We start from the raw sequence: 26,124 nt of genomic DNA on the forward strand, positions 1-26,124 counted from the left end.
AGCAGAAAATCCTGAAATACTCAGCAGGTCAAGCAGCATCTGTAAGAGAAACTGATGCTTCTCCACAAGTGCTGTCTTCCTTCCAATGTTTCCTGCTTTATTCAACATTTTGGTGATCCATGAGTTAGGCAGGTGTTCTGCTTGTTAAAACACTTGACTGTAAATTTTAAGTTTGTCATTTGATCTTCTTTTACAATTTCTTGCAGACGTCGACCTCAGGATGTAAACAAATCAGAAATGTATCAACAAACTACAGAGGGACTATTTTCACAGTTCTTTCCAGAGGAAGATTGTGCCATTGGAAGTAAGTTGAAGGATTCACCTGCAAGCTACAGAGCTTTGAGTAGATGCAGGTCCTGAAAAAGACCTGAACTAGGAAATGAGTGGTTGTTTCAAAAGTCTTGGACAGAAAGCTGAACAGCTGACATTAAGAACAGGACGAGACGATAAGCAGCTGTTGGGAGGAACCTGGACTTAGGGGGTAATAACGGCCACATGGGAAATAAGTCCTGAATTGCAATTACAGTTACTCACATCATGTTCTGTGGTTTCTCTTTAAAGGTAATCAACTAGCTCTTAAAAATGAGTCATTTAGTAATTTTATTTCATTTTTCAATAGTTTATCTTCACAAAACAAATGAAGTAGTAACAGTTCAGCAAATGAAGAGTATAGCATTGTGCAGGAGATGCATTGTTTCAGCATTGTGAATGTGAGAACTTGGTACTCAAGAACCTCAGTGGCTAACATGAAACAATATTGCAGGTAGTGTGGTCTACTTGTGGGGGTGGATGTGTGACACTAATCATTGTATTTAATGTTTCATATTTGTACCACATATGTGGGAAAACTATATTAAGGGTGCTGAGAAATAAGCCTTAACTGGAAGGAACTAAACGGGTAATATTTCAAAGTAAATGACTGAATAAACTTTATTAATTCAATATACTTAAAGTTAAGGAAGAAAAGGTGTTTTAGACAACATAATGATCAAATGAAATACGAAGATTAAAGCAAAATCAGACTTTGAACTTGAAAATTGCTCAAAATGTGGCTTCCTTTTTTATATTATTAAGAAGTAAGTAATAAAGCTGGATTACAATATAAAAATAATACATAGATTACGTTCATACAAAGGAGGAATTTTGTTTTGTTCTACACTGCGCAATCAATCCTAAGAGTTGTTCCTTTAAGTTCCTCAATCCATTGTGTAACATTTCTGTCCATGTTACTGATACAAATCTTTTTTTTTCAAACAATTGACCTTATTCGTAGATAAATACTGTGAATAGGGATTTACTCAGGTTTTGCAAACCTAGCATCAGCCTGAAAAAGTGTTATCTAAAATGTTGTCTGCGGGTGTGTACTCTCCACCCTTATTGAAGCAGTTCATGAAAGTTCAAGCTGTCATATTTGCTGCAAAGAAAAACTTGTGAAATTAACTTCCTATAATACAGCACAAAACATTAAAAATGAGAAAATCAGGAGCAAACATGTCTTAATGCATGAGATATAACTGTAATAGAGTTTGGAGCAAATACATAAGTGCCATTTACCTGTCTCACCTGACAGCTGGGAAATGTCCTGTGCCTCTTCAGTTTCCATATTCTGCTGGCACTCTGTGGTGAGGAAAGGAATGATGTGGCGAGTTACTGGATAGATGATAATGAAACTGCTTACTATTCTAACTCACTAACTGATATGGAAAAATATGCCCTTCTTCCTTCAGTTCCAAATACTCTTGAAAAAAAACTGTACATTACTATCTGACAAGGAGATCCTGATCTTTCACAGATTACAAAGATTTATAGAAATTTCATTACAGGCAGAGGTTGACAAAATTTGTTATTTATTGTTAATTTCCCACTCCATAATAACCCAAAAATGCAAACTGACTGCAACAAAATTAAGCAGAAAATTAAATGGCCCTAGGTCATTGTATGTGAAGAGAAGCACAGAATTCATTCTCTGGTTGATCTATAGTTATGTTCTCTCTAATTTACTGAGCATGCATCGATGAACCTTGAGTCAGCTTTGTGACACTTGTACAATCAGCAATCAAAAATGAAGCAATTTACAGAAGAATGTCTCATTTACCCAAGCAGGACTGCATATTTGAGCAGCACCAGCTATGCCTTGATTAATAATGAATACACCTCATACAGCAGCAGATGGGCGGAAAAGCAGCTTTAGACTCTGTCCTCACTTCGGGAAGGCTCAGTGACCAATTTTGTCAGTTAGCTCCTACATAGGGAGAAGTGAATCTCCCTAAAATAGCGAAACAAGCCTAGGAGAGAAAGGGAACCCATGCCTTCCTGTTTTACTGACAGATGGCTCCACAGATTTGGAACAAATGGTGGGAAGCTGTAACCCTTCTGCAATAGCACTTTATGTTCTAAGCACTGGTTCTGAAGCAACTGCAAACACCAGAGAATAGGAGGTTGAGGTTCAGTGGGGCAGAAATAATTTACAGATTTTTTTTCAGGATTGCAATTTCTGGTGATTGATATCCAGACATGTTTGTTGGAAATGTCGCCAGCCTTCATATTCAACAGTTACAAAACTAAATCTTGCAAAACCAGTACTGCAATTCATTATCAGGATTATCAAATAACAATTTTAAGGTCATCATTTACAAACACGTCCAACATGTCCAAATCCTAATAAGTCCAATGTTCATTTTAGTGTCCTCCACCCCCACCCAGACAAATAAAGATTTATGCAAATATCTGAATACTAATTTGGCTAATAGCAAGCCTTCAAAATAAATGAGTTCCTCCTACTACACACCCCAACACTATATAATTATGAATTAACAAATTTACAGAACATTATTAATTTTCAAATTCTAGGTAGGAATGAAGCAAAGTGAGCGTTCTCTTTCACATGGGAATGTTTGCCCAATTTATTTGAAAATCTGGATCAATTACACGTGGCCGCAAATAGTTATAAGTCACAATTTATTGAAATTAGCGATCGAATAAAGTTCTCTATACCACATCTGAAAAACAGAAGTTGTTTTAAACAGCTTCCTCAAGATAGTTCAACTAACCTTCCTCATTCTCTAGACCGTGCATGTTAGCGATTCTAATGGGGGGAAAAAAGTCTTCAATTAATCTCCAGAATTACGTTTACTCGAAACTTTCAGTAGTGTAACATCCTGGGGACAGAGAAGCGCACCACTGCAGTTTGCAAATTCCTCGACCAGCGCTGGAATATGAACTGGCCTGTGTGTCAGCTTCTGAACAGAATTAATAAACAATAACGTCGCATAATAGTTTCTCACTGAAAAATTAGGTCAATACATTACCAAGGCATATAACTTCACATTCAAATTCTGACAATAAACTACAATAGAAACTATTCTTTCGAAACAGTTTTTAACATTCGCTATAATGTGCTCAGGAATTCTGCAGCGCTACAAAGTTATATGAATAACACCCCAGCAAAACTTATAGATAGATAGATAGATAGATAGATAGATAGATAGATAGATAGATAGATAGATAGATAGATAGATAGATAGATAGATAAAGATCCATATTCAGATTTCTGATGATGAGCTCCCGAAATCATTTCGGCCACACACTACTCGAGGCAGTAATGACAGGAAAGTATTGCAGTCAAGCTAACAGGTGCCTCTAACAAACTATGACAAAAATAATATCAGACTTTCCGCATTTTTCTTTTGCCAGTGACATTCCCACATCATTGTCGTCCCGTGTGCGTATGTGCCAGTTTTACGCCGTGTGAAGTGAAGTTTCGGGTAAAGTTTGACGAGTTGTGTGACTGTTCTTTCCTACCTGGATCCCTGGTCGCTGGCGGCAGACACAGCCCGGCAGTTCCTGCTCCATGTGCAGGCTGCACTTGGAGTCCCTGCAGCTGTACATCTCTCCCCGCTCGACTTCCTCCTTCCAATGCGCCGGCCACGCGCACACACCCTCGTGCTGGGATTGGTGGAAGAGCCCAGGGCTCGCTCGCGGCAGATGCCCTTTCTGTCGAGTGCCGGGACAAGGCATCGGGCGCTCCTCCTGCATCGCGGTATGTGTGTGTGCGGGCTCGGAGCTGCAGCAGTGTCAGCGCGGCGGGGTTGTTTACATGCTGTAAAGGGGCAATGGGGAAGTGTGGACCACGCACACCCGGCTGTTATTCCAAGACTGAGGAACACCGGAGAAAGTGGTACTGTCAGCCATGGCACCTCATGCTTGTGCATTCAGTTTCGAATCGCTGAAGAGATCTCCATCTTTATTAAAAGTGACCCCTCGCCTGAACTAAAACATAAACCACACCAGCTCAATTTCAGTAGCCATGAATTTTACAGTAAATTCTCTTGGCCTTACCCCTTCCCAAATGAAAGAGCAGTTCTGATACAGGGTCCCCACCCGAAACGTACACCATCTCCTTGCTTCCACAGACGCTGCTTGAACCACTGAGTTCCTTTAGCAGTTTGTTTTTCGAAAACAAAACATTTGTTTTCTTATAATATTAGCGTTCCTTCATATTTCATTGGATTGAATAACACCTCCTTTCGATGTCAGGATTTTCAAACGCCAGGATTTGATTAATTTTAAGCGGTGATACTTTAAAGATGAGCATGGTGCTCCACACCATGATAAACAAATGCTCAGACCTACTTCCCCATACAGAGGTTAAGTAGATGCAGCAAGTTCTTATTACACATTGTTGTCATTGGCATTTACCAAGTGATGGTGAATATTGCATCCAGTCTACTGACTGGTGGTATACTTTCTGGTGAAAAAGGAGTATCCCCTCCATTTGATCCCAAAGGCTTTGGCAGTAGGCATGGAAATGCTTGGTGTCCATTTATCTATGTCCCCCTCCTGGCCTAGCTGTTGGTCCTCAAGGAAAGCAGAAGCACGTATGTTTGGAGTCAGGTTGGCTTCAGGAGCTTTGATCCATATGCCTTTTGGGACTTCACTTTTAGCCTGATCAGTGAACAAGACTAAAATCCCAGCTCACCCCCCTCATGGCATCTGCCATTTGCCAGCATTTCCTTCTTCAGAGGCAAGACCTAGTACCTCACTTTAGGTTGCTTCTCTGTCCAACCCATTGAAGTTTCTTGGCTATTTCCAGTCATTCAGCATTTGGTGTTGATGGCTGCTGATGGTACCATCTACCGTAGTAACATTAGCAGATCAGACTGTTCAGCCCAGTATGACTTCTGCTTGTTTGTGGCAATGATTTTCACTAAGACCTGCAGGTGATAATGGTGATGGGGAGGGATGGGAAGGTGGGAAGGTGAGCCACAACTTAAGTGACATTGGGTCCAAAAATATTCCTCAGCCCATTATACATAACTGTAAGAGCCTTCGGACATCTGATTGGATTGTGAAAATTTGTAGAATTCATCTTAATGGATAGTATGTGGTACAGGGAGAGGCCACTGATACCCAAACTGCTAGTATACAATTAGATCTAGATGTATACATATTCATAACATATAACTTTTAATGCATTTTCTTGAACTGATTAATGTGAGATTTTCTGTGCTACAGAACAGAGAGAAAAATAATTGCAGAATTTTTTTGCTGCATGATCTATCAATGAGCAATTTTAAGGATGGAATTTTATATATGTTTTAAAGAAATGAGATAGAAAGGAATGGATAAACTTAACTGAGGAAAATTATTTGCTGTTTTGAAGGAATTGTATGCCAAGTTTCAGGAAATAATTGTTGGGAAATTTGGGTTAAGAAAGTAAGCTAGTTGCTTGAAGAAGTAATAGAATTATGAAATAAGTTACCAGAAAAACTCAACAGAGCAAAAACCATGAATTGCATCAAGGTTCATTTGAACTTGTTTCTCTGTTGCAGTAAAACAGTAGTAATGTATAATGGGTACGTGAGACTGGTGCCTTCTTGGCTATTCATCTTCTTAAAAATTCCTGTTATGTATACTGTTGTGGCAAACTGGATAGCTAATGACTATTTTTTACATTCAGCTTTTCTGTTAAAGATGTCCTTCTAATTTATCTCTTAAGAGTTCTTGAGAGATAGCCCCAGTTCTAGTTAACACACCATTTTTATTCCATCTGTGTGATTTATTTTTACTTCAGGACAACAATAAATGTTGTATATCTGCTGTGAACCACAATGAGATATTAGTTTGTTTCCAGAAAGAGCAAATGGCACAGATGTGGCAATTACTTGCACCTTCACCAAATTGCTGTGCACTTGACTGAAAATATCAGCTTTGATTAGAAGGAAATACAAAGTTCTCTGCAAGAATTTGGCAGAGAAGCTACTCAAGAAAAAGGATTGGCGCTGGCATTGCCAGAAATGTCAACCATACCAACATGTGAAGAAGTAGCTTAAAACTGGGCAATCTAATAAGTCAATATTCAAGCCAAGCTACTTCAATACAGTTACAGAACTAGCAACTATCCAAAAATATGATAAACCTCATAGTAATTCCCTATGCAAAAAGAGCAAGACAAGTCCATTCTGGCTCTTCAGTTGATTCCTGGTCATCAGTAGTGGATTTTGATTGTGTAAGACAGGACCTGGATGAGGTAAATTGGGAGTAGCTGCTAGAGTGGAAAATGACATCTGATAAGTGGGAGGCATTTAAAAGTAATATAGTAACAGTTCAGAGTGAGCATGTCCCTGTAAGGGTAAGAGGCAAGGTCAGTAGGTTTAAGGAACCTTGATTAATGAAGGGTATTGGAGGCTTAATCAGATAAAAGAAGGAAGCTTATATTTTATATGGGAAATTGGTATCAAATAAGTCACGAGGTTTATGGGAGATATAGGAGAAAATGAAAAAGAAATTAAGAAGGCAAAAAGAACCCAAGCAAGTGGGATTAAGGATAATCCTAAAATCTTTTATATCTATATTAGAAGAAAGGGTGTACCTAAGGCCACCGCAGGGACGAAAGGGGTAATTTATATGTGGAGCCAGGGAATATGAGCGAGGTCCTAAATTAATTCTTCTCTTCACTATTCAGCAGGAAAAAAAGGACACAAAAGCTGGATATTTAAGAAAGGGGGTACTCTGATTTTCTGGAGCGAGTCTGTATCAGAAAAGAGGAAGTGCCACATAAATTGGAGCACATTAGGGTGGATAAATTGTCAGGGCCTAACAAGATTTATCCCAGGATGCTAATGGAAGCAAGTAAGAAGATTGCTGGGGCTCTGAGGGGGAATTTTGCATCTTCGTTAGTGTTGGGTAAGGTACCAGAAGACTGGCGGATAGCTAATGTGGTCCCCTTGTTCAAAATCGGCGGTCAGGATAAGCCTGGAAAATATAAGCCAATGAGTCTTACATCAGTGGTAGGGAAGTTGTTGGAGAAGATTCTGAGGAACAGGATTATTGTTCACTTAATTAGGAGGAATCAGCAGGGTTTTGTGCCCAGGAGATCATGTCTCACAAATCTGATGGAGTTTTTTGAGGAGGTGACAAGGAAAATTAATGAAGACAAAGCAGTAGGCATGGTTTACTTGGACTTAAGTAAGGCTTTTGATAAGGCCTTGCATGGTAGGCAGGTCCAGAAGATCAAATCACAAAGGATCCAAGGCATATTGGCAAACTGGATCCACAATTGGTTGGGTGATAGGAGGAAGAGAGTAGTGGTGGGTGTTTATCTGACTGGAAATCTGCAACGAGTGATGTACTGCAGGGATCGGTGCTGGGACCTCTATTGTTTGTAATATGAATAAATGACTTGGATGAGAATGTAGCCAGTGTGATTAGTAAGTTTGCAGATAACACAAGGTTGGTGGAGTACTTGATAGCGAAGAAAGTAGTCCAAGGATACAGTGGAACATATACATCTGCTGGAAAGTTGAGCGGAGCGGTGCCAGATAGAATTTAATCTAGACAAGTGTGAGGCAATGTGCTTTGGAATGTCAAATTCTGCTAGGATATGTAGAATAAATGGCAGGAACCTTAGGAGTATTGGCGTACAGAGAGATCTTGGGGTGCAAATCCGTAGCTCCCTGAGAGTGACAACACAGGTGGATAGGGTAATGAAAAAGGCATATGGTATTCTTGCTTTCATAGGCAGACCCATTGAGTCTAAGAGTTGGATCGTCATATTGCAGTTGTACAAAACATTGGTTAGACTGCATTTAGAGTATTGTGTAGAGTTCTGGTCACCACACTACAGGAAGGATGTGGTAGTGTGCTGTTAAGGTTCACCAGGATGTTGCTTGGATTGCAGAGCTGTAGTTATAAGGAGAGATTGGATAGACTGGGTTTATTCTCATTGGAACATAGGAGGCTGAGGGGTAACCTTATACAGGCTTAGCAAATTATATGGGGCATAGATAGGACAGATAGAATCTTTTTCTCAAGGCATAGTAATGCAGCATTTAGCACTGCTACCTCACAGCTCCAGCAACCCAGGCTCAATTTTGACTTCTGGTGCTGTCAGTGTGGAGCTTGCACATTCTCCCTGTGACTGCATGGATTTTCCCTGGGTGCTCTGATATCCTCCCACTTGCTAAAGACTTCCTTGTTGTTTGGTTAGTTGCCAACTGCAGATAGTCCCTAGTGTAGTTGGTTGGTGGGACAATCAGATGTGTATGAGAAAATGTGTGGGAGATTAGGTTGTGAGGGAATGGACAGCATAGACTGAATTGGCCAAGTATTGGTTTATTATTGTCACATGTATTGAGATACAGTGAAAAGATTTTGTTTTGTGTGCCATCCAGACAGATCTTGCCATACATGTTAACATTGAGGTAGTAAAAAGTAAACAGAATGCAGAATATAGCATTGTATCTATAGAGAATGTGCAGTACAGGTAGACAAATAAAGTGCAAGGGCTACAATGAGATAGACTGGGAGATCAAGAGTTCATGAGTTCATCTTTTAGTGTATGAAAGGTCGGTTCAAGAGTCCGATAACTGTGGGATAGAAGCTGTCCTTGAGTTTCCTTACGGTCTTCTTTTCCTTTACTCACAATCACATCCCCACCAGTGTTAACTTTGGGTTTCAGCAGAACTGCTGAAATCCAAAACTCATTGAAACCTCAATCTAAACATGACCAAAGGAGCTGAATTCCTGCAATGATGTGAGAGTTGGTGCCACAGACGATAACTGCTTGAGTTCCTCAGGACTGTGTCTTAGATTCAATGATTTTCATAAACTTCATTATTGAGCAACAAACAATCTGCTGGAGGAATTCAATGGATTGAACAGCATCTCATAGAGTCATACAGCGCAGAAACAGGCACTTCGGGCCAACCGGTCCATGCTGACCAACATGCTCATCTAAGCTAGTCTCATTTGCTCTTATTGGCTCATATCCCTCTAAACCTTTTCTATCCCTGTGCCTGTCCAAGTGTCTTTTAAATGTTGTTAATGTAGCTGCCTTAATCATTTCCTCTGTCAGCATATTCCATATACAGACCACCCTCTGGGTGAAAAAGTTACCCCTCAGGTTCCTATTAAATCTCTCCCTCTCAGATTAAAGCTATGCCTTCCAGTTCTTGATTCCCCAGCCATGGGTAAAAGACTGTGTGCATTCACCCTATCTATGCCCCTCATGATTTTATACACCTCTGTAAGATCATCCCTCATTCTCCTACGCTCCAATGAATAAAGTCTGAGCCTGCTCAACCTCTCTCTGTAAGTCAGTCCCTCAAGTCCTGGCAATATCCTTGTAAATCTTTTCTGCATGTTTTCCTATAGCAGGGTGCCCAAAATTGAACACAATACTCCAAGTGCAGCCTCACCAACATCTTGTACAACTGCAGCATAACATTCTAACTTCTATACTCAATGCCTTGACTGATGAAAGCCAGCATGCCACAAACCTTCTTCATCACCCTATCAACCTGTGACGCCACTTTCGGGGAACTACGTACATGTACTCCTAGGTCCCTCTGTTCCACAACACTCCCCAGGGCTCTACCATTCACTGTGAAAGTCCTACCCTTATTTGTCTTTCCAAAATGTAACACCTCACGCTTATCGAAATGAAACTCTATTTGTCATTCCTCAGCCTACTTACCCAACTGATCAAGATCCTGCTGTAGTTCTTGATAACCATCTTCACTGTCTAAAACATCACTTATTTTTGTATCATCTGCAAACTTACCAACTATGCCTTGTACATTTTCATCCAAATAGTTGATGTAGATGACAAACAACAATGGATCTAGCCCTGACCACTGAAGCATGTCACTAGTCACAGGCCTCTAGTCCAAAAATCAACCTTCTACCATCATCCTCTGCTTCCTACCATCAAGTCAATTCCGTATCCAATTAATTAGCTCTTCTTGGATCCCATACCATCTAACTTTCTATAGCAGTCTACAATACACAACCTTATCAAAGACCTCACTGAAGTCCATATAGACTACATCTACAGCCTTGCCCTCATCAATCTTCTTGGCTACTTATTCAAAAAACTCAAACAATGGAAGGGCCTTTCAGCTTTAAGGGCCTGTTCAGTACTTTATAAAACCTTGGACCTTTATTGGCACCATTCAGTCTCTGAGTTGATAACTTCACATTTCTTCACCCTATATTTCATTTCCATGTTCTTGCCCAGTATCAATGACATTTTACAACATTTTTTACAGTCCCTCACCTTTGTAGAAATCCAATCTTACTGTGGTGTAATGAAATATAATATAAGATGAAGAATAAGAGAACATATATAAAAAGGAAAAGAATTTTTTTAGAAGTACAGGAACAGGAAGTGGTAAAAGAGTCAGGGGAAGTTGATAAAGATGTAAAAATATGTCAATGTCATTCCATAAGTAAAGCAATAGAATATCAAAACAAAAAGATAGGGCTTGACCTAAGTAAATCATTGGTCCCAGTCAATGATTTGAGTGTACTATTTAATGAAAAGTGTCAAAATCATGGGGACTGGAGAGAAGAATTTTACGGATTCACTAATGTGCCACCAGAAATCAGTGGTTCTGTATTGATAAGGTACAATAGAAGCAATGGTTCTTTTTGTGAGAACAAAAAAATGTTAAGAGGAAATCTGATAAAATATTTAAAATTATGACGATTTTTGATAAACAAAATCAGAAAATAACAAGTTCAAGTGAATGGTATAAAGAGGTGTAATAATGCATAAATAGTGAAGATGTGAAAATAATTTTTTTAATGCAGTGGGTTACTGGGACATGAAATATTTGCAAGAAACGACGATGTGAACCAAATCAGTAATAGCTTCTAAGGAGAAGTCGTGAAATCTTTGAGAAGGATTTTATTTTGAAGTATGGATAATGGGACAATGTTGAGAGTTGTTTCAGGGAACAAGCAACCAGCTGAATGATTTCTTGTAGAATAAGGTTCCATGCTTGTACACATGTAAGTAGTGTCTTATTGTTCCAGAGCACAATTAATGATATCAAAGATGGATAAGGATATTTTTAAATTTATAGTATTCATTCCTCAGGGCCTCAGTATTGTTGCCAAAGCCAGCATTCATTGCCCTTCCATAATTGCCCTTGAGAAGATGGTGGTTAGCCACTTGAACTACTGCAGTCCTTCTAGTAAAGATTTCAACATAGCAGTAAAATAATGACTTTGTGGGCATTTAAGACAGTGGTTATGAGTCAACTGTATGGGTGAATTTTGAATTATATACAGTATAAGCCAGACAGTGTAAAAGGGACATTTTTCTCCTCTGAAGGAGATGTAGGTGAACCAGAAGGATTTTAACAATCTAGTAATTTTATGATCATCATTACTAATGATAAAATAATGTAAAAAGAACCTATTTACTTTAAAATTCCACATTTTTAACTAAATTTAAATTCCATAGCTATCATGGTAGGATTTGAACTCAGGATTCTAAGTTACTAGCCTGGTAATTTAAGTATTGTGCCACCACCATTCCTTGTTGAATAGTTCAACCTGATATCTTGATGATCTTTGAAATACTATATTTACCAATCAGTAGCTTAAGTTACTGAGAGTTAATAGTCAGATGAAATGCAAAGTTAATTGTCACAGGGAGAGGTAATGAATTAAGATAATTTTCTAATTTTGACTGTTATATATTTATACAATGCTTATTTCAAAGATAAGCTTTCCATATAAATTCCTCCCTCATGTTAATCAATTTAAATGTGACCAAGTTACTCATGATAGGCCCAACTGGACCCAAGTCTGTTGAGAGCAGGTATGGGTCCGTTGATGGACCTAAAATGGAATGAAGAAACAATGCTGACTGGCAGTTGATTCCAGTTGGGCATTGTAGCTCATAATGCATTGCTTAAAGTGATAGAAAAGCCCCTGCCTCATTTTCTTCAACTAAACATGGTGCTGTGATGAGGATTGCATTATGGTCTTACAGGAGTTAGTAATTATCTGCATCAATTGTAAGATCTCTTCCTAATGCATTATGATGTGAAGGTTGTACTCAGGTACCTTGACATATTTATTGTACTGAAAATATGCCATTGGAATTATTAGTCTATGCAATGTAGAAGAACAGCACCTCATATTCCACTTGGGTAGCCTACAGCCCAGTGGTATGAACATTGAGTTCTCCAATTTCAGGTTACCTACTTGCCCTGTGTTACTTTCCCACTCTTACTGGTCCAGCCAGATTCTCTCTCCCTTTTTTCACCTTTTCCATCCCTCCCCCCTTTGTTACCTAGACCCACCACCCTCCCTCACCTGGTCCCATATGCCTATCACCCTCATATCTATCTACCTGGGTTTATTGTCCCTTGGTTTACATTTGCTACCCCCTCCCCCACCTGGTTCTATCTGCTCATCATCCTTCCCTTATCTGGTCCTACCTATCACTTACCAGCCTCTGTCTCCACCCTTCCTCCTCCCCTCCCCCACCTGGCTCAATCTGCTAATCATTTCCCCCACCCATCACCAATCTGTTTTCACCTATTGTCGACCAGCCTCTGTCTCACCCCTTCCTCTCACCTCTTTATAATATCTACCTTCCTTGTATACTCTCAGTCCTGATGCAGAGCCTCGATCTAAAACTTTGACTATCAGTCTGCCTGCACAGATGCTGTTCAAGTTTATTTCCTTTACTACAGCTTCCAGCATCTGCAGTTCTTGTGTCTGGTTAACCTCATATTTATCCTCAATAAACTGCATTCACCATGCATTTGCCTACTTTTCCAACTTGTCTAAATCATGTTAGAGTTTCTTTGTATTCATTTCAAGCTCATATTCCCCTACATCTTCTCCTCACCACACTTCCCCTCCCCCCATCCCCAATGCTTTACACTGTCTGAAAACCTGGATATGTAATATTCATTTAGAACATAGAATACAGAACAGATAGCACAGAACAGGCCATTCAGCTCACAATATCTGTGATGACTAAGATGCCATACCAAGCTAATCTCATCTGCCTGCACATGGTCTATATCCCTCCATTCCCTGCCCGTTCATCTGCCCGTCTATATACCTCTTAAACATTGCTATTGTATCTGCTTTCACTACTTCCTCTGGCAGCATGTACAAGGCACCTACCACTTTCTGTGTAAAAGATTTGAATCCCCTTTAAGCCTTCTCCCTCTCACTTTAAAGCTATGTCCTCCAGTATTTGACATTTCTAACCTGGGAAAAAGACTCGGTCTATCTACCCTATCTATATCTCTCATAATTTTATATACTTCTATCAGGTCTCACTTCAGTCTCTGACGCTCCAGGGAAAACAATCCAAGTTTGTCTAACCTTTCCCTATAGCTAATAACGTAATGTGGTGACTAGAACAGTACTCCAAATGTGGCCAAACCAAAGTTCCCTCATCCAAGTCTTTGATATAAATTGTGAATAGTTGGGGCTCAAGCACTGATCCCTGTAATGTCTCACTAGTCATTGCCCGCCACTCAGAAAAATCCCATTTATTCCCATTCTCTGCTTCTTGTCTTTAAACCAATTGTCAATCCATCCCAGTGTATGAACCACAATCCACATGCTTTAATTTTGCACACTAACTTCTAATGTGGGAGCTTACCAAAAACCTCCTGAAAGTCCAAATATACCACATCCACTAGTTCTCCCTTATCTATTCTAGTTGCTACAACCTCAAAAAACACGAGTAGATTTGTTAAGCATGAGTTCCATTTCGTAAACCCATGCTGATCTTGTCCAATTGTTTTCAAGTGTTGTGTTATTCATAATAAATTCTAGCATTTTTCCCATTACTGGTGACAGATTAAACGTCTGTAAATTCCTGTTTTTAATCTTCCTCATTCTTTAATTCATGACGTTACATTTGTCAAACTCCTTACATTTGTCAAACTCCAATTTATAGGAACTGCTCCAGAGTCTAAAGAATTTTGGAAGATGATCACCGGTGCATCTATGTATTTGATTTTTCTGCCATTTCTTTATTCCAAGTTAGAATTTTCCCTGTTTCTGAATGTAGAGGGATCTACATTTATTTGCACTAAACTTTCTCTTCACATACGTATAGAAGTTTTTAGTAAGTTTTTATGCTCCTTGGAAGCTTTATCACATATTCCATCTTCCCCATCTTTAATCAATCTTTTGTCCTCCTTTGCTAAATTCTTAACTGCTCCCAGTCCTCAGGCCTGCTTTTCTTGGCAATTTTATATGCCTCCATCTAAAAGTATCCCTTATTTCCTTTGTAAGCCATGTTGAGCTCTCTTTGCTGACTTATTTTTATGTCAGACAGGTATGAATAATTGTTGTAATTCATGTGTATATTTAAAAAATATTATCCATGCCTAGCCACCTTCATCCCATTTAATAAGAATGCTCAATCTATCATAACTGATGTGAATCTCATACCATTGTAGTTTCCTCTGTTCAGATTCAGGACCCTAGTGTTAGATTCTACTACTTCACTCTCCATTTTAATGAAAATCTCTGTGATGTTGTAGTCACTCTTTCCTAAAGGACCACATGCAACAAGATTGTTAAGTCTTGCTTTCTCATTGCACGATATGCAGTCCAGGTCAGCTTTTTTTCTCATTGGTTCTTCAATGTCGTGTCTAAAAAAAAATCATGTATACACTCCAGGAATTCCTCCTTCAAAGTATTATTGTTAATTTGGTTTGACCAATCTATATGTATATTAAAGTCACTTATAATTACAGTTGTATCCTTGCATTCATCTCTAATTGCCTCTTAGTTCTATTCCTTAGATTGGCACTACTGTTTGAGGGCCTCCAGGCAACCACCATTAATGTCTTCTTCCCCTTCCTGCCTCCACCCATACAGTTTCCACATCATAATTTCTGAGCCAATGTTCTTCCTCACCATTGCATTGATTTCCTTCCTGACAAACAAAACTATCTCACACCCTTTCCCTTTTCATTTGTCCTTCAGAAATATTTGTCTCTTATCCCTTTTTTTTTGCCTTCCACTTTTGCTTCTTCCTCTTCTGTCTTTCATTTCTCTCCTTGTTTCCCCTTCTCTGTCTTTCTGCTCAAGCTGCTGTCCCCATGCCATTCTAATATAGACCGCCCAGAGAGCACTTGCGAATAGCTACCCGAGAATATTGATCTCGGTCCTGCCCAGATGTAACTCATTTGGTTTCTACTGGTTCCATTTTCTCCAGAAGTGATCCCAATGTTCCAGGAATCTGAATCGTTCCCCCTACACCATTTCTCCAGCCATGTATTCATCTGATATGTCTTCCTGTATCTATCCTTGCTAGCACATGGCCCTGGAAGTAATCCTGATAAAACCATTTTAGAGGTACTACTTAATTTACCTCCTAACTCTATAAATTCAACTTGTGGGAATAGAACCCTATTTTATCTATGGAGATGCTCACATTAGTGAATATGAATCTTCTACAGGTTCTTTAAGATTCAATGGAAAAGAATATTTGTAGCTAAGCAAGGAGTTACAAAGGATACTGTAGTCCTACGTGCATACTGATGACAATGCATAGGCATTGCAGTATCCGATTGCAGTATCTCACACGAAAAGATAGTCTCTTGCTTTTGAAGCCTTATGTTTGCATATCCAAGAGGATGACTTCTCCCTGAGTAGTGTGTTGGGGAATCTGATCAAGAGAAATAAGACGTACAACTTTTGCCCTTAGTTATGCTCCCACTTGGCACGTTAAGGAATTTCTGCCCTATGGAAGCACTGTGAAGTACGTCCAGAAAAATATACATGCATTCATGGTGATACGACATCCACTAACCCCTTTTCATCTGCTGTAGGTGTGCCAGAAAGCAGGCAAAATGAGTCAAATATAGAGAAGAATGGTTGCAGGATTATCTCAGGAACATAGCTGGCAGCCAAACGGAAACACAAGAGATTCTGCAGGTAATGGAATCTGGAGCAACACATATAAAATGTTGGAAGAACTCAGCAGGTCAGGCAGCATCTATGGAGGGAAATAAACAGTCAATGTTTTGGGTTGAGACCCTTCATCAGGACTCTGTCACCAGACACTGGGAGCCATCTGTGATTTGCGCAGATGGGCAGCATTTCAGGTCATAGTTTCAAGCCCCAGTATAGTCTTCACATTAGTAAAAGTCATCTGAGGTCATTAAACTCACCTTACAATAAACTACAGTTCATCTATTCTATACACTATGTTCCATGCTTGGATGAAACACAAAAATTATAGTAGAATGCAGAATGAGTTCAGAAACAGAATTTCCTTTTGACATGAACTATCATCCAGGGCTTGAAATACTGGCAGATATGGGGAACTGAGTGTGTTAAGTATGTAAATGACTGAGTTCCTAAGAGGGAGCTTTCTGCAACCTGCTTTGTTTAAACCCTAATAAGGACTTGGATCTATCACTAATTCTGCCCTCCATCCTTCAAAAAACAGCCTGGAAAGCAGGTAAGTGAACAAAATAGAGACAGCCAGTTTCTCAATGCAGGAAATATAAATAAAAAATTAATAATATGTAATGATATATATGCCTTACAAAATCAATAAAATGCTCAAATCATATCAAGGGTTGTGGTAAACTTTGCTTATATTTTTTTTACAGACACTGGAAAGTGAAAATCAATCTTATCTATGACAGGTATGGTAAATTAATCAAAAACAATATTTCCTGAAATTTCCTCTGGGGTTCTGTCTATCAGCCGTTATGACTTGATGGCAAATGGGGAAGCTACTGATAGAAGCATATATGGGGTTTCTGTAAATCTTCTGGTGACCAATCAGAAGAACCCCAAAGGAAATCCCCAGTGTTGTTATTTACATTTCATTGTCACTGTATCTCTTGGTGTCTCTTCCTCACCCATTTTGTTTTCTGAGTCACTGTTTGTCTTTGACTAAAGCTATAGTCCAAGAAATTCCTCTGCTTGTTACTGATATTATTTAGCTGGAAATAGACTTCCCTCCATATTTCCAGTGAAGTAATGTTGGAGGAGCAAGAGCATTTCATAAACATTGTCAGGATTTAAGAAAATTGGCAAAATTCCAGATAGTTTGTGATTTGGAAAGGATGGCGGAACCAGATTTAATATTAACCTTTCAATAATATTAGATAAAATCAATCATTAAAATATTTGAAGTCATACTCAGGATTACAAGACACTGTAATATAACACTCGATGGACATAATTAGTGTGAAATCAAAGAGCTTTAGCAGATTTGTGTGGACCATCAAATATTCTGTTAGATGACAGATGCTTGAACTGTGAAGGAGAGGCAAAAACAAGGAAAAATTACTAATATGCAGTTATAAAGATGGTAGATGGATGATTTAAGATTTCTTGATCTTGGGCTCCCTTGAGTTAAGAAACATGGATTTACTATTTAAGAATTGAAACAGTGGCCAGAATCATGTTGACTGGTAGCCTGCACTTCTGAAGGGAACCACTGGCTAGCAGCCTGATGTGCCTCAGGATGTCTCCAGCATCCATACATGGGCTTTCGAGCATGGAAGTACAAGACATGCTGAAAGTTAGATGCTAACACATCAGACTGTCTACTCCAAAGCAAAAAACAAACTGCTGGGGGAACTCAGCAAGTCAGACAGCATCTGTGGAGCAAAGTGGTAGTCAACAAGTTGGGTTGAGACACTGCATCAGGATTGAGAGTGTAAAGGGGAGGGGGAGGGGTGAGGCAGGAGCTGGCAAATGATAGGTGGATCCAGTTGAGGAGGGGTTGATGGGCAGATGGAAACAGATGGGTGAAAGAGGGGCGGCGATTGCAACAGAGACTGGGAAGTGATTAGTGGAGACAACAAATGGCTGCCAATTATGGAATCCGATAAGTAAGGAAGGTGATGAGTGGAATCAGATAAGGGAGGGATGACGGACAGATGGAAACAGGTGGGGGGGAGGCGGAGTGGAGGGGATGGGGACTGAATGGGTTGAGTGTGTGGGTGATAGGCAGATGGAGTTAGGTGAGGAAGGGGAAGAAACTGAGTAACAGGAGGCTGGGGTGGTGGGGGTTGGAAAAATGTGGGGGTCTGGGGGAGGTTGAGAGAACCTGGGAGGATCAGAAAGGGGAAGGAATACAGGGGGTACAGATGGCCTGAAACTGGAGAATTCAATTTTCACATCATTGGGTTGGAGACTACCCAGGCGGAATATGAGATGTTGTTTCTCTAGTTTGTGTTTGGCTTCACCATGGCAGTGGAAGAGGCTTAGGACACATAGGTCAGTTTGGGAATGGGGAGGGGAGTTGAAATGGTTTGCATCCAGGAGCTCAAGCTGGCCAAAAGCAGACAGAGTGTGGATGTTTGGCAAAGTGGTCTCCCAGTCTGTGCTTGGTCTCAAAGATGTAGAAGAAACCACATCAAGAGCACCGATTGCAATAAATAAGATTGGAAGAGATGCATGTGAATGTCTGCCTCACCTGGAAGGACTGTTTAGGTCCCTGGATGGTGGTGAGGGAGGAGGTGTAGGGACAGGTCTTGCACCTCCTATGGTTGCAGGGGAAACTGCATGGGGACTGGTAAGGATGGGTGAAGAAGGATGAAGGAGGGAGTCACAGTGAGAGTGATCCCTGTGGGAAGCAGCAAGGGGTGGGGATGGGAAGATATGACTGGTGGTGGGGTCACATTGCAATTGGTGGAAATGATAGTGAATGATGTACTGGATGCAGAGTCTGGTGGGGTGAAAGGTGAACCAGAGCAACTCTCCCTCTGTTCTGTCTGGGTGTAGGTGAGGTCTGAGCAGAAGTGCGGAATGTGGAGGAGTTGTAGGTGAGGGCTTCATCAGCCACAGTAGAGGGAAAGCCATGTTTTCTGAAAAAGAAGGACACTTCAGATGTCCTGGAGTGAAAAGCCTCATCTCAAGAACAGATGCAGTGGAGACAGAGATACTGAGAGTAAGGGATAGCATTCCTACAAGAGACAGGGTACAAGGAGGTATATCTGTGGGAGTGAGTGGGTTTATAGCAAAGGTCAGTGGATGGTTTGTCTCCTGAGATGGAGAAAGAGAGATCCAGAAAGGGGAGAGAGGTGTCAGTTGTAAGTAACATAACTGAGAGCATTTCTTCAAGTGAAGATTGTTCAAAATGCTAAACAAATGTAATTAAACTCTGCTTTTGTATCCTATTCCTCCCAATTACTCATTTCATCCAATCAACATATTTTTAGGAATTTCTGTCCAAGACCAGGATCCAATATATGTAAGACTCATCATTACGAGCCCTTGTTCCACACTCCTACTGAAGTGAAAGAAGGACAAAATTTTTGAATATGATACCTGTGTTGTTTGATACTTGCAAAAACTCTTAATCTAAATGTTAGACTGTTGTTTTAGGTTCAAGTTTTCCCAAAAGATGATCTCTCCAAAATGATTACAAATTTATTCAGAAAATATCAAGTTTCACCATCGCTCATAGAAATGTTAAGCAGTATTAATTTCTCTACTCCTTTCAGGAGATCAAAATTATTCAAGCATTGTTTTTCTAAAATATTCCTTTGTGCTTCAGAGTTTGGATGGGAGTGCTTTGGAATGTCTGAAAATATCCTGATGCAGACGCTAGATTACGGGACAAGGCAAACAGCAGAGACAAGTGTAGAAATAATGACCGGAAGCTCATGGACAAAAGGGAGAGCATTGGTAGTGGCCAGAAGCTTGGGAATGTGGAGAGAAAAAATATAGCCTTTGGAGAGATCCTGGGCAACAATGAATTGGGTGAACAAGAGTGCCCGGCTTCTGATAGAATGAAGAAGCAAATGCCTTCTTTGTTCTCTTGCACTCTTAATGAAAAACGTATGTGAAGAGGTCTCTGCAGGACCCCTACATAATTCTGAAGACCTCTAATGATCAACTTTCAGTGTTTCTCTTTCTAGACAAAAGAGTATAAGGCTATTTGGTCTTTTCTCTTAGTTCTGGTGTTATCCTTGTAAATTTTTTTGCATCTTCTCATGTGCCTATATATCTTTCATAATGTAAAGATAACAGAATTGTACACAGTTTAGTTTATTCCAAATGCAATTTCAATTTAACTTAACTTCTTTGTTTTACATTCTATTCCTCTAGAATTTTGAATAATATTTCTCTTGAAATTGCACTTGAATATTTTATAATTGTTAAGGTGAAGGATGATTGAAATTGTGGGAAATATATGCATAGATTTGCTTTTAAATGGTGATGGTGTCCCCCTCTCCATGATTCTGTTGATACACAACTTGCAATTTGTTTGGGTGCAGTATATCATCATCACACCTTATTTGTGGCTCATTCTTAAAGGATTGCCTCGGAACAAGCAGAATTTTTGAACTTGACACCTGTGTTATTCAACACTTGTGAAAACCCTTAATTTAAGTGGTAGACTATTGTTTTAGGTTCAAACCTTCCCAAAAGAATGATCTGTCCAAAATGATTAAAGGTTTATTCAGAAAATATCAAGTTTGACCATTACTCAGAGAAAGGTTAAGCAGTATTAATTTCTCCATTCCTTTCAGTAGATCAAAATTATTTAAGTATTATTTTTCTAAAATATTCTTTGTTCTACAGAGTTTTTGATCTAATACTTCTTACACTATTCTTTTTAAACACTTTTGAGATCTTGAAGAATCATTTGAAGACGCATATTTTAACTATTCAAGTTTTTTGTATCTATTACATTTCAAGTTGAGTGAATGCAACACGTTGGAATGCTTACTGCATTATGTGATTAGTAATTATTTACTTAATTATTTGCGGCAAACTAAAACTTCATTGTGAAAATGATTTTCAGCAACTGCCTGTCAAAAGCATGTTTTGCCCCAGTTCTTGACAAACAAATTAAAATTTTTAATAAGTCAAATATTCAGTTACAGGTAAAGACCTGGATCTGTTTACTCACTACTTGTAGAAAAATCATATATTTAGCTTTTTAACAGGGAATGCATGTTGCCCTCTTCTTCTTCCATTCTCTAGTATTTTATAGCTATCAATGTTGATTTTTGATCATTTGTTACAGTTTGATTTTTAAAGAAACTGTTAATGCTCATTCCTAAAATGTTCTCTCTCTGTAGTGTATACCAGCCATTGTAGGTAACAGAAATTTTGTTACTTGGTTATTTGAAATTCCAAATATATCATCTGTATCTCTTTCAAGAGACACAAGTTGTTCCTAAATTAGTGACTCTTACTTATGGCTATATATTCAGATGATCATTTATTATTAAAAATTCTTTAACACCCATACATCAGGAAAGAGTGATTTTTGGAATTTCTTCACTGTGGGAGAATGATGAGGTAAGAAACCAGTAAACATTAGAGTTCACCGGCTGCCTTCAATGTTCTTAAAATTCAAAGATGGCTCTTATGGTACACATGCATACTTGGAGAAAATGTGCCTGACACCGTACTGGGAGGGTTTCAATGTGGGTACACTGAATGTACAGAGGAAGTATGCAGATTTAGATCTCCATCGATATGCCAGGCTGATTCAACACCTGGTGTTTGGGAACTCACTGATCCACCTCATGCTCTCTCTTCCCCTTGCCTGCAGGAAGGGCCCTATACCAGTTCTCTTTAAAGAGATTATCAGAGGTTAGTTACTTGTTGATTTCGTTTGGCTGTTGCTATGATTCTACAAAGACTTAGTGGTTTCTATCATTGTTTTCAGTTGCAAAATTCTACAGGAAGTAGTGTGGGAGGTGCTGAAGTTTTTTTGTTGACTTCAAGTCTTCTGCACCAGTTTCTTTCAGACACATTTGTATTAATAATGACTTCCTATGGCATACAATATGTGCAAAAGAATGAGTACAGGGCACAGACCAGGACAAGGTGCTAAACGAGGAAGGAGGTGAATTAATGGAAGAGGAGCACTCAGCAGAGGCCATATCCATATGTTTGATCAGTGAGCAATTCTCCTATCAGACGTTCAGGAAGGAAAAGTGTTTAAGACATCATGTTTCAGTAAAAATGCCCTCAATAAAATTTTCCAGCAACTGCAACCACAAAAACAACCATCAACTATGACTGCATTACCAGTAGGTATTAAATTGACCTTGACAAAGAATTTTGATGCATCTAGGTTGTTCAAGGCTGAAGTTGCAAATTCTCACAACATTTCATAGTTGGCCTTCCATTGTTACAGGGAGGTCACTAAGAAAACTAATCATATTTCATTTTCTCTCCCTAAAAACAGGGAGTGAACAAAGGCTTTACTGCGATTACAGGATCCCCAGCATGCAGGATACCATTGCTTGTGGATATATTGTTTTACAGAATCTACATGTTAACACTGCCCTTTATAGGAACCAAAAGGGACTCCACTGCTCAACATCTATGATAACGCCCAGTATACTTGCACCAGCAATTAAGCCTTAATTTTGTTGCAATCCATTTTGCCAGCTGCATTTGAGCCACTGCAGCAAACAAAGAGTGGTTGATGTGTGACTGGACTATCTGCTAATGACAAGGCTGACAACTCTTGTATGTGACCTATCAGTATATTCCTGCATTCAAACAATAAAGATCATTTTGCCACACAAAGCAAGATTGAACAGACCATTGGAATGCTTAAACAATACTTCTGCTGCCTGGATCCTTCTGGAGGGTTGCTGAATTACTCATGAGAGCCGATGTCAGGATTTATGATGATCTACCAAAAGCTACATAATCTCAGCATAATGCGGAGACAATCTTTGCTGCAAAAGATGTATGAAAGGTCAGCGGTGAAGCAGTTGAAGATGGTTGGGCCCAGAGTACTCTCCTGAGGAACTTCTACCGTGATGTCCTCAGGCTGGTGATTGACTTCCAATAATGATAATCATTTTCTTTTTTGTGAAGTATAACTCCAACCGGTTTTCTGATTAATGTTCATTGACTTCAGTTTTAACAGAGTGCCTTGACATCACATGACATCAATGGCATACATTTTCACCTCACCTCTGGAATTCAGAACTTTTGTCCTTGTTTGTGCCAAGGCTATGATAAAATATGGAACTAAATGGCCTTGGCTGAGGCTAAAATAGGCATTGGTGAGCAGGTTATTGGAGCGTTAGTGCCACTTGATACGACTTTTCAATGATACCTTCAATCACTTTGTTGATGATTAAGGATGCACTGAATTGGGTGGTAACTATCCAGATTGGATTTGTCCTGCTTATGTGGATAGGACATTTTTCCATATTGTTGAGTAAATGCTGGTATTGTAATTGTTCTGGAGTAACTTGGCTAGAAAAACTGTTAGTTCTGGAGCCTTTTTCTGCAGTACTACAGTTAAGATGTTATCTAGTTCTGTATTATCCCATGCTCACTTAGCTGTCACCTAGTGTAATGTGGAATGAACTAAGTTAGCTGACAACCGTTTTCTGTGATGGTGGGGATCTCAGGAGGAATCTAAGCTGGATCATCCACTCAGCGCTTCTGGCAGAACATGATTACAAATGCTTCGGCTTTGCTATGACCTGGGGTCTGCTATCACTGAGGACGGGGATATTCTCTTAGCTGTTTAATTGTCTGCCTGTATTCATAACCAGATGTAGCATGATCACAAGAGATTTGATCTGATCCATTGTTGCAGGATCACTTAGCTCTGTCTATTTCATTGAGTTTTTGCTCCTTAGCACACATATAGCCCTCTGTTGCAACTTCACCAGGTTGTTGTCTCAACTTAGGCATGCCTGATGCTGTTCCCTGTATGGCCTTCTGTGTTCCTCATTGAATCAGGGTTGATTTACTGCCTTGATTGTAACTATAGAGTGAGACATATGCTCTGCCCTGAGGTGACAGGTTGTGGTGTACATTTCTGCTGCAGCTGGTCATCCACACTGTCTCATGGTTGCCCTGTTTCAAACTGGTGGATCTGTTCTGAGTCAATCCTGGTAGCATGATCATAGATGACATGGGTCTAAAGCCAGTTGGGACCACACGTGTACAGACAGATCTCCAGCATGTAACTTATAAGAGACTGAAATGAATAAGAAGTGAGATGTGGGAAGGAAGATGAAATATGAAGGTGCCTTTGATTCAGCCCAAATACTGGCCAGAAGATCAGCAAAGGCCCATCTATTAATGTCTTCATCATAGGAATTAAAATGTCCAAATGTACCTGTTCCTTCCAGTTACCGCCTTCTGCCTCTATTTTCTGCTTCTAGTTCTGCAGGAGGAAGGGAAATAAATCAGTCAGTGGTATCATGGTTGAATAGTTGGTAGTATTTGCAAATTGTGAGGTGGTGTGAGGCATGCAGTGGTGCATGTAGTGAACCATATGAATGTTAGGTATGAGTCCTGACTGCTTATAGATTGGTGATAGGTGAGTGATGCAGGTGGTGAATTTAGCAGCAACCAAGGCTGGCAGTGTGTTGGTGAGATATGGCATTTGAAGGTGCATTCCCTGACCCTTCAAATGCCACATCCTATCACTTGATAGCATCTTGCTATGACACCTTCCATAGTTTAGCTGAAGATTGAGAAAACACTCGTTCGAAGGTAGTTCGTCTGATTGGATTTGACCTGCTTCTTATGAACAGTACGTGTCTGAGCAATTTTCCACATTGCTGGGTTGAAAGCTTCAAGTTCCATGGAGTGAACATCACCAATTGCTTGTCCCGGTCCAAACACATGGACGCCACAGCCAAGGAAGCACACCAGTGTCTCTACTTCCCCAGGAGGCTAAAGAAATCTGGCCATGTCCCGTTTGAACCTCACCAATTTTTATCAATGCACCATAGAAAGCATCCTATCTGAATGCATCATGGCTTGATATGGCAACTGCTCTGGCTGAGACCACAAGAAACTGCAGAGAGTTGTGGTCACAGCTCAGCACATCACAGAAACCAGCCTCCCCTCCATGGACTCTGTCCACACTTCTCCCTGCCTTGGTAAAGCAGCCAACATAATCAAAGACCCGACCCACCCCGAACATTCTCTCTTCTCCCCCCTCCCACTGGGCAGAGGATACATAGCCTGAAAGCACGTACCACCAGGCTCAAGGACAGCTTCTATCCCGCTGTTATAAGACTATTGAATGGTCCCTGACCTCACAATCTACTTCATTATGGCCTTGCACCTTTTTGTCTGCCTGTATTGCACTTTCTCTGTAACTGTAACACTATTCTGCATTCTGTTATTGTTTTCCCTTGTACTACCTCATTGCACTGTTGGAATGAAATGATCTGTATGGATGGCATGCAAAACAAAGTTTTCCACTGTACCTCGGTGAAACAATAATAAACCAATTTAGATGCCAGTGAAATTTTAACAGCACCACCACCAGGTTAAATCCGTGTTTTATCCATTACAGGCTTTTGTTTTCTGTCTTTTGGCCTCCTCACCTCCTATGAATACAGAACACTTCTCGTTTCTATCTCCACCCCTGTGCAACATTCAAGAACCTTGGAACCAGCTGTCCCTCATTTAATGTCAATCTTAACTCTGTCCACTTTAGCCACATTTTCCAAGCAAATTTCCAAACTGTTCTGGTCCTGTGACAAACTAGTTTATTTCAAACTAAAATAAACCTTCTTGCACAATTTACTTATATTAAATGAGACTGAGATCATTTCCTGAAAATTAAATATATTAATTTCCCTGTGCCTATTACATTCTATAATTTTGAGAAAGTACAACTGTTACAGAAAATAATTAACAGAGCTCTGTATTTAAATAGTGACTATGGTTAAGTATTTCCTTTCTTTTGTAACTTAAAGCAATTCCAAACATAAGCCCATTGCTAAACCACATTGCCAAAAATTTGCCATTTGTATGCAATATTATTATTCTGACCTGAATCTAAACTTGCTATTTTAAGTCAATAAAAAGCAGTAATTATTTTTTCAGGAGCATTATCATCCAGAATACTTT

The 26,124-nt window shown here is 39.6% G+C and overlaps 1 protein-coding gene and 1 long non-coding RNA gene across 10 annotated transcripts in view; one reads left to right on the plus strand and one right to left on the minus strand.

Annotated features, from left to right (window-relative positions):
* The window catches only part of ikzf1 (IKAROS family zinc finger 1 (Ikaros)), a 77,743-nt gene extending 73,623 nt beyond the window's left edge, over positions 1–4,120 (minus strand). For 4 of the 9 annotated variants that reach the window (XM_052015870.1, XM_052015872.1, XM_052015871.1 and 1 more), the window contains exons 1-3: positions 3,802–4,120; positions 3,051–3,085; positions 1,555–1,617 (exon numbers count right to left, since the gene is read on the minus strand). In XM_052015870.1, the coding sequence (XP_051871830.1) occupies positions 1,555–1,617; positions 3,051–3,075 (88 nt within the window). In that variant the 5' untranslated portion in view covers positions 3,076–3,085; positions 3,802–4,120. Of the gene's footprint in view, positions 1–1,554; positions 1,618–2,095; positions 2,206–3,050; positions 3,086–3,801 lie in introns of those variants that run through there. The other 5 variants (XM_052015865.1, XM_052015868.1, XM_052015867.1 and 2 more) reach the window with 5 other exon arrangements.
* Positions 3,903–21,492, plus strand: LOC127570369 (uncharacterized). Its single transcript, XR_007956354.1, has 4 exons — positions 3,903–4,039; positions 16,113–16,218; positions 16,902–16,937; positions 19,808–21,492. It is a non-coding gene; the product is annotated as an uncharacterized LOC127570369 (long non-coding RNA).
* The last annotated feature ends 4,632 nt before the right edge of the window (positions 21,493–26,124 follow it).

Source organism: Pristis pectinata, chromosome 5 (assembly GCF_009764475.1).
Source record: "Pristis pectinata isolate sPriPec2 chromosome 5, sPriPec2.1.pri, whole genome shotgun sequence".
Classification (NCBI taxonomy): domain Eukaryota; kingdom Metazoa; phylum Chordata; class Chondrichthyes; order Rhinopristiformes; family Pristidae; genus Pristis; species Pristis pectinata.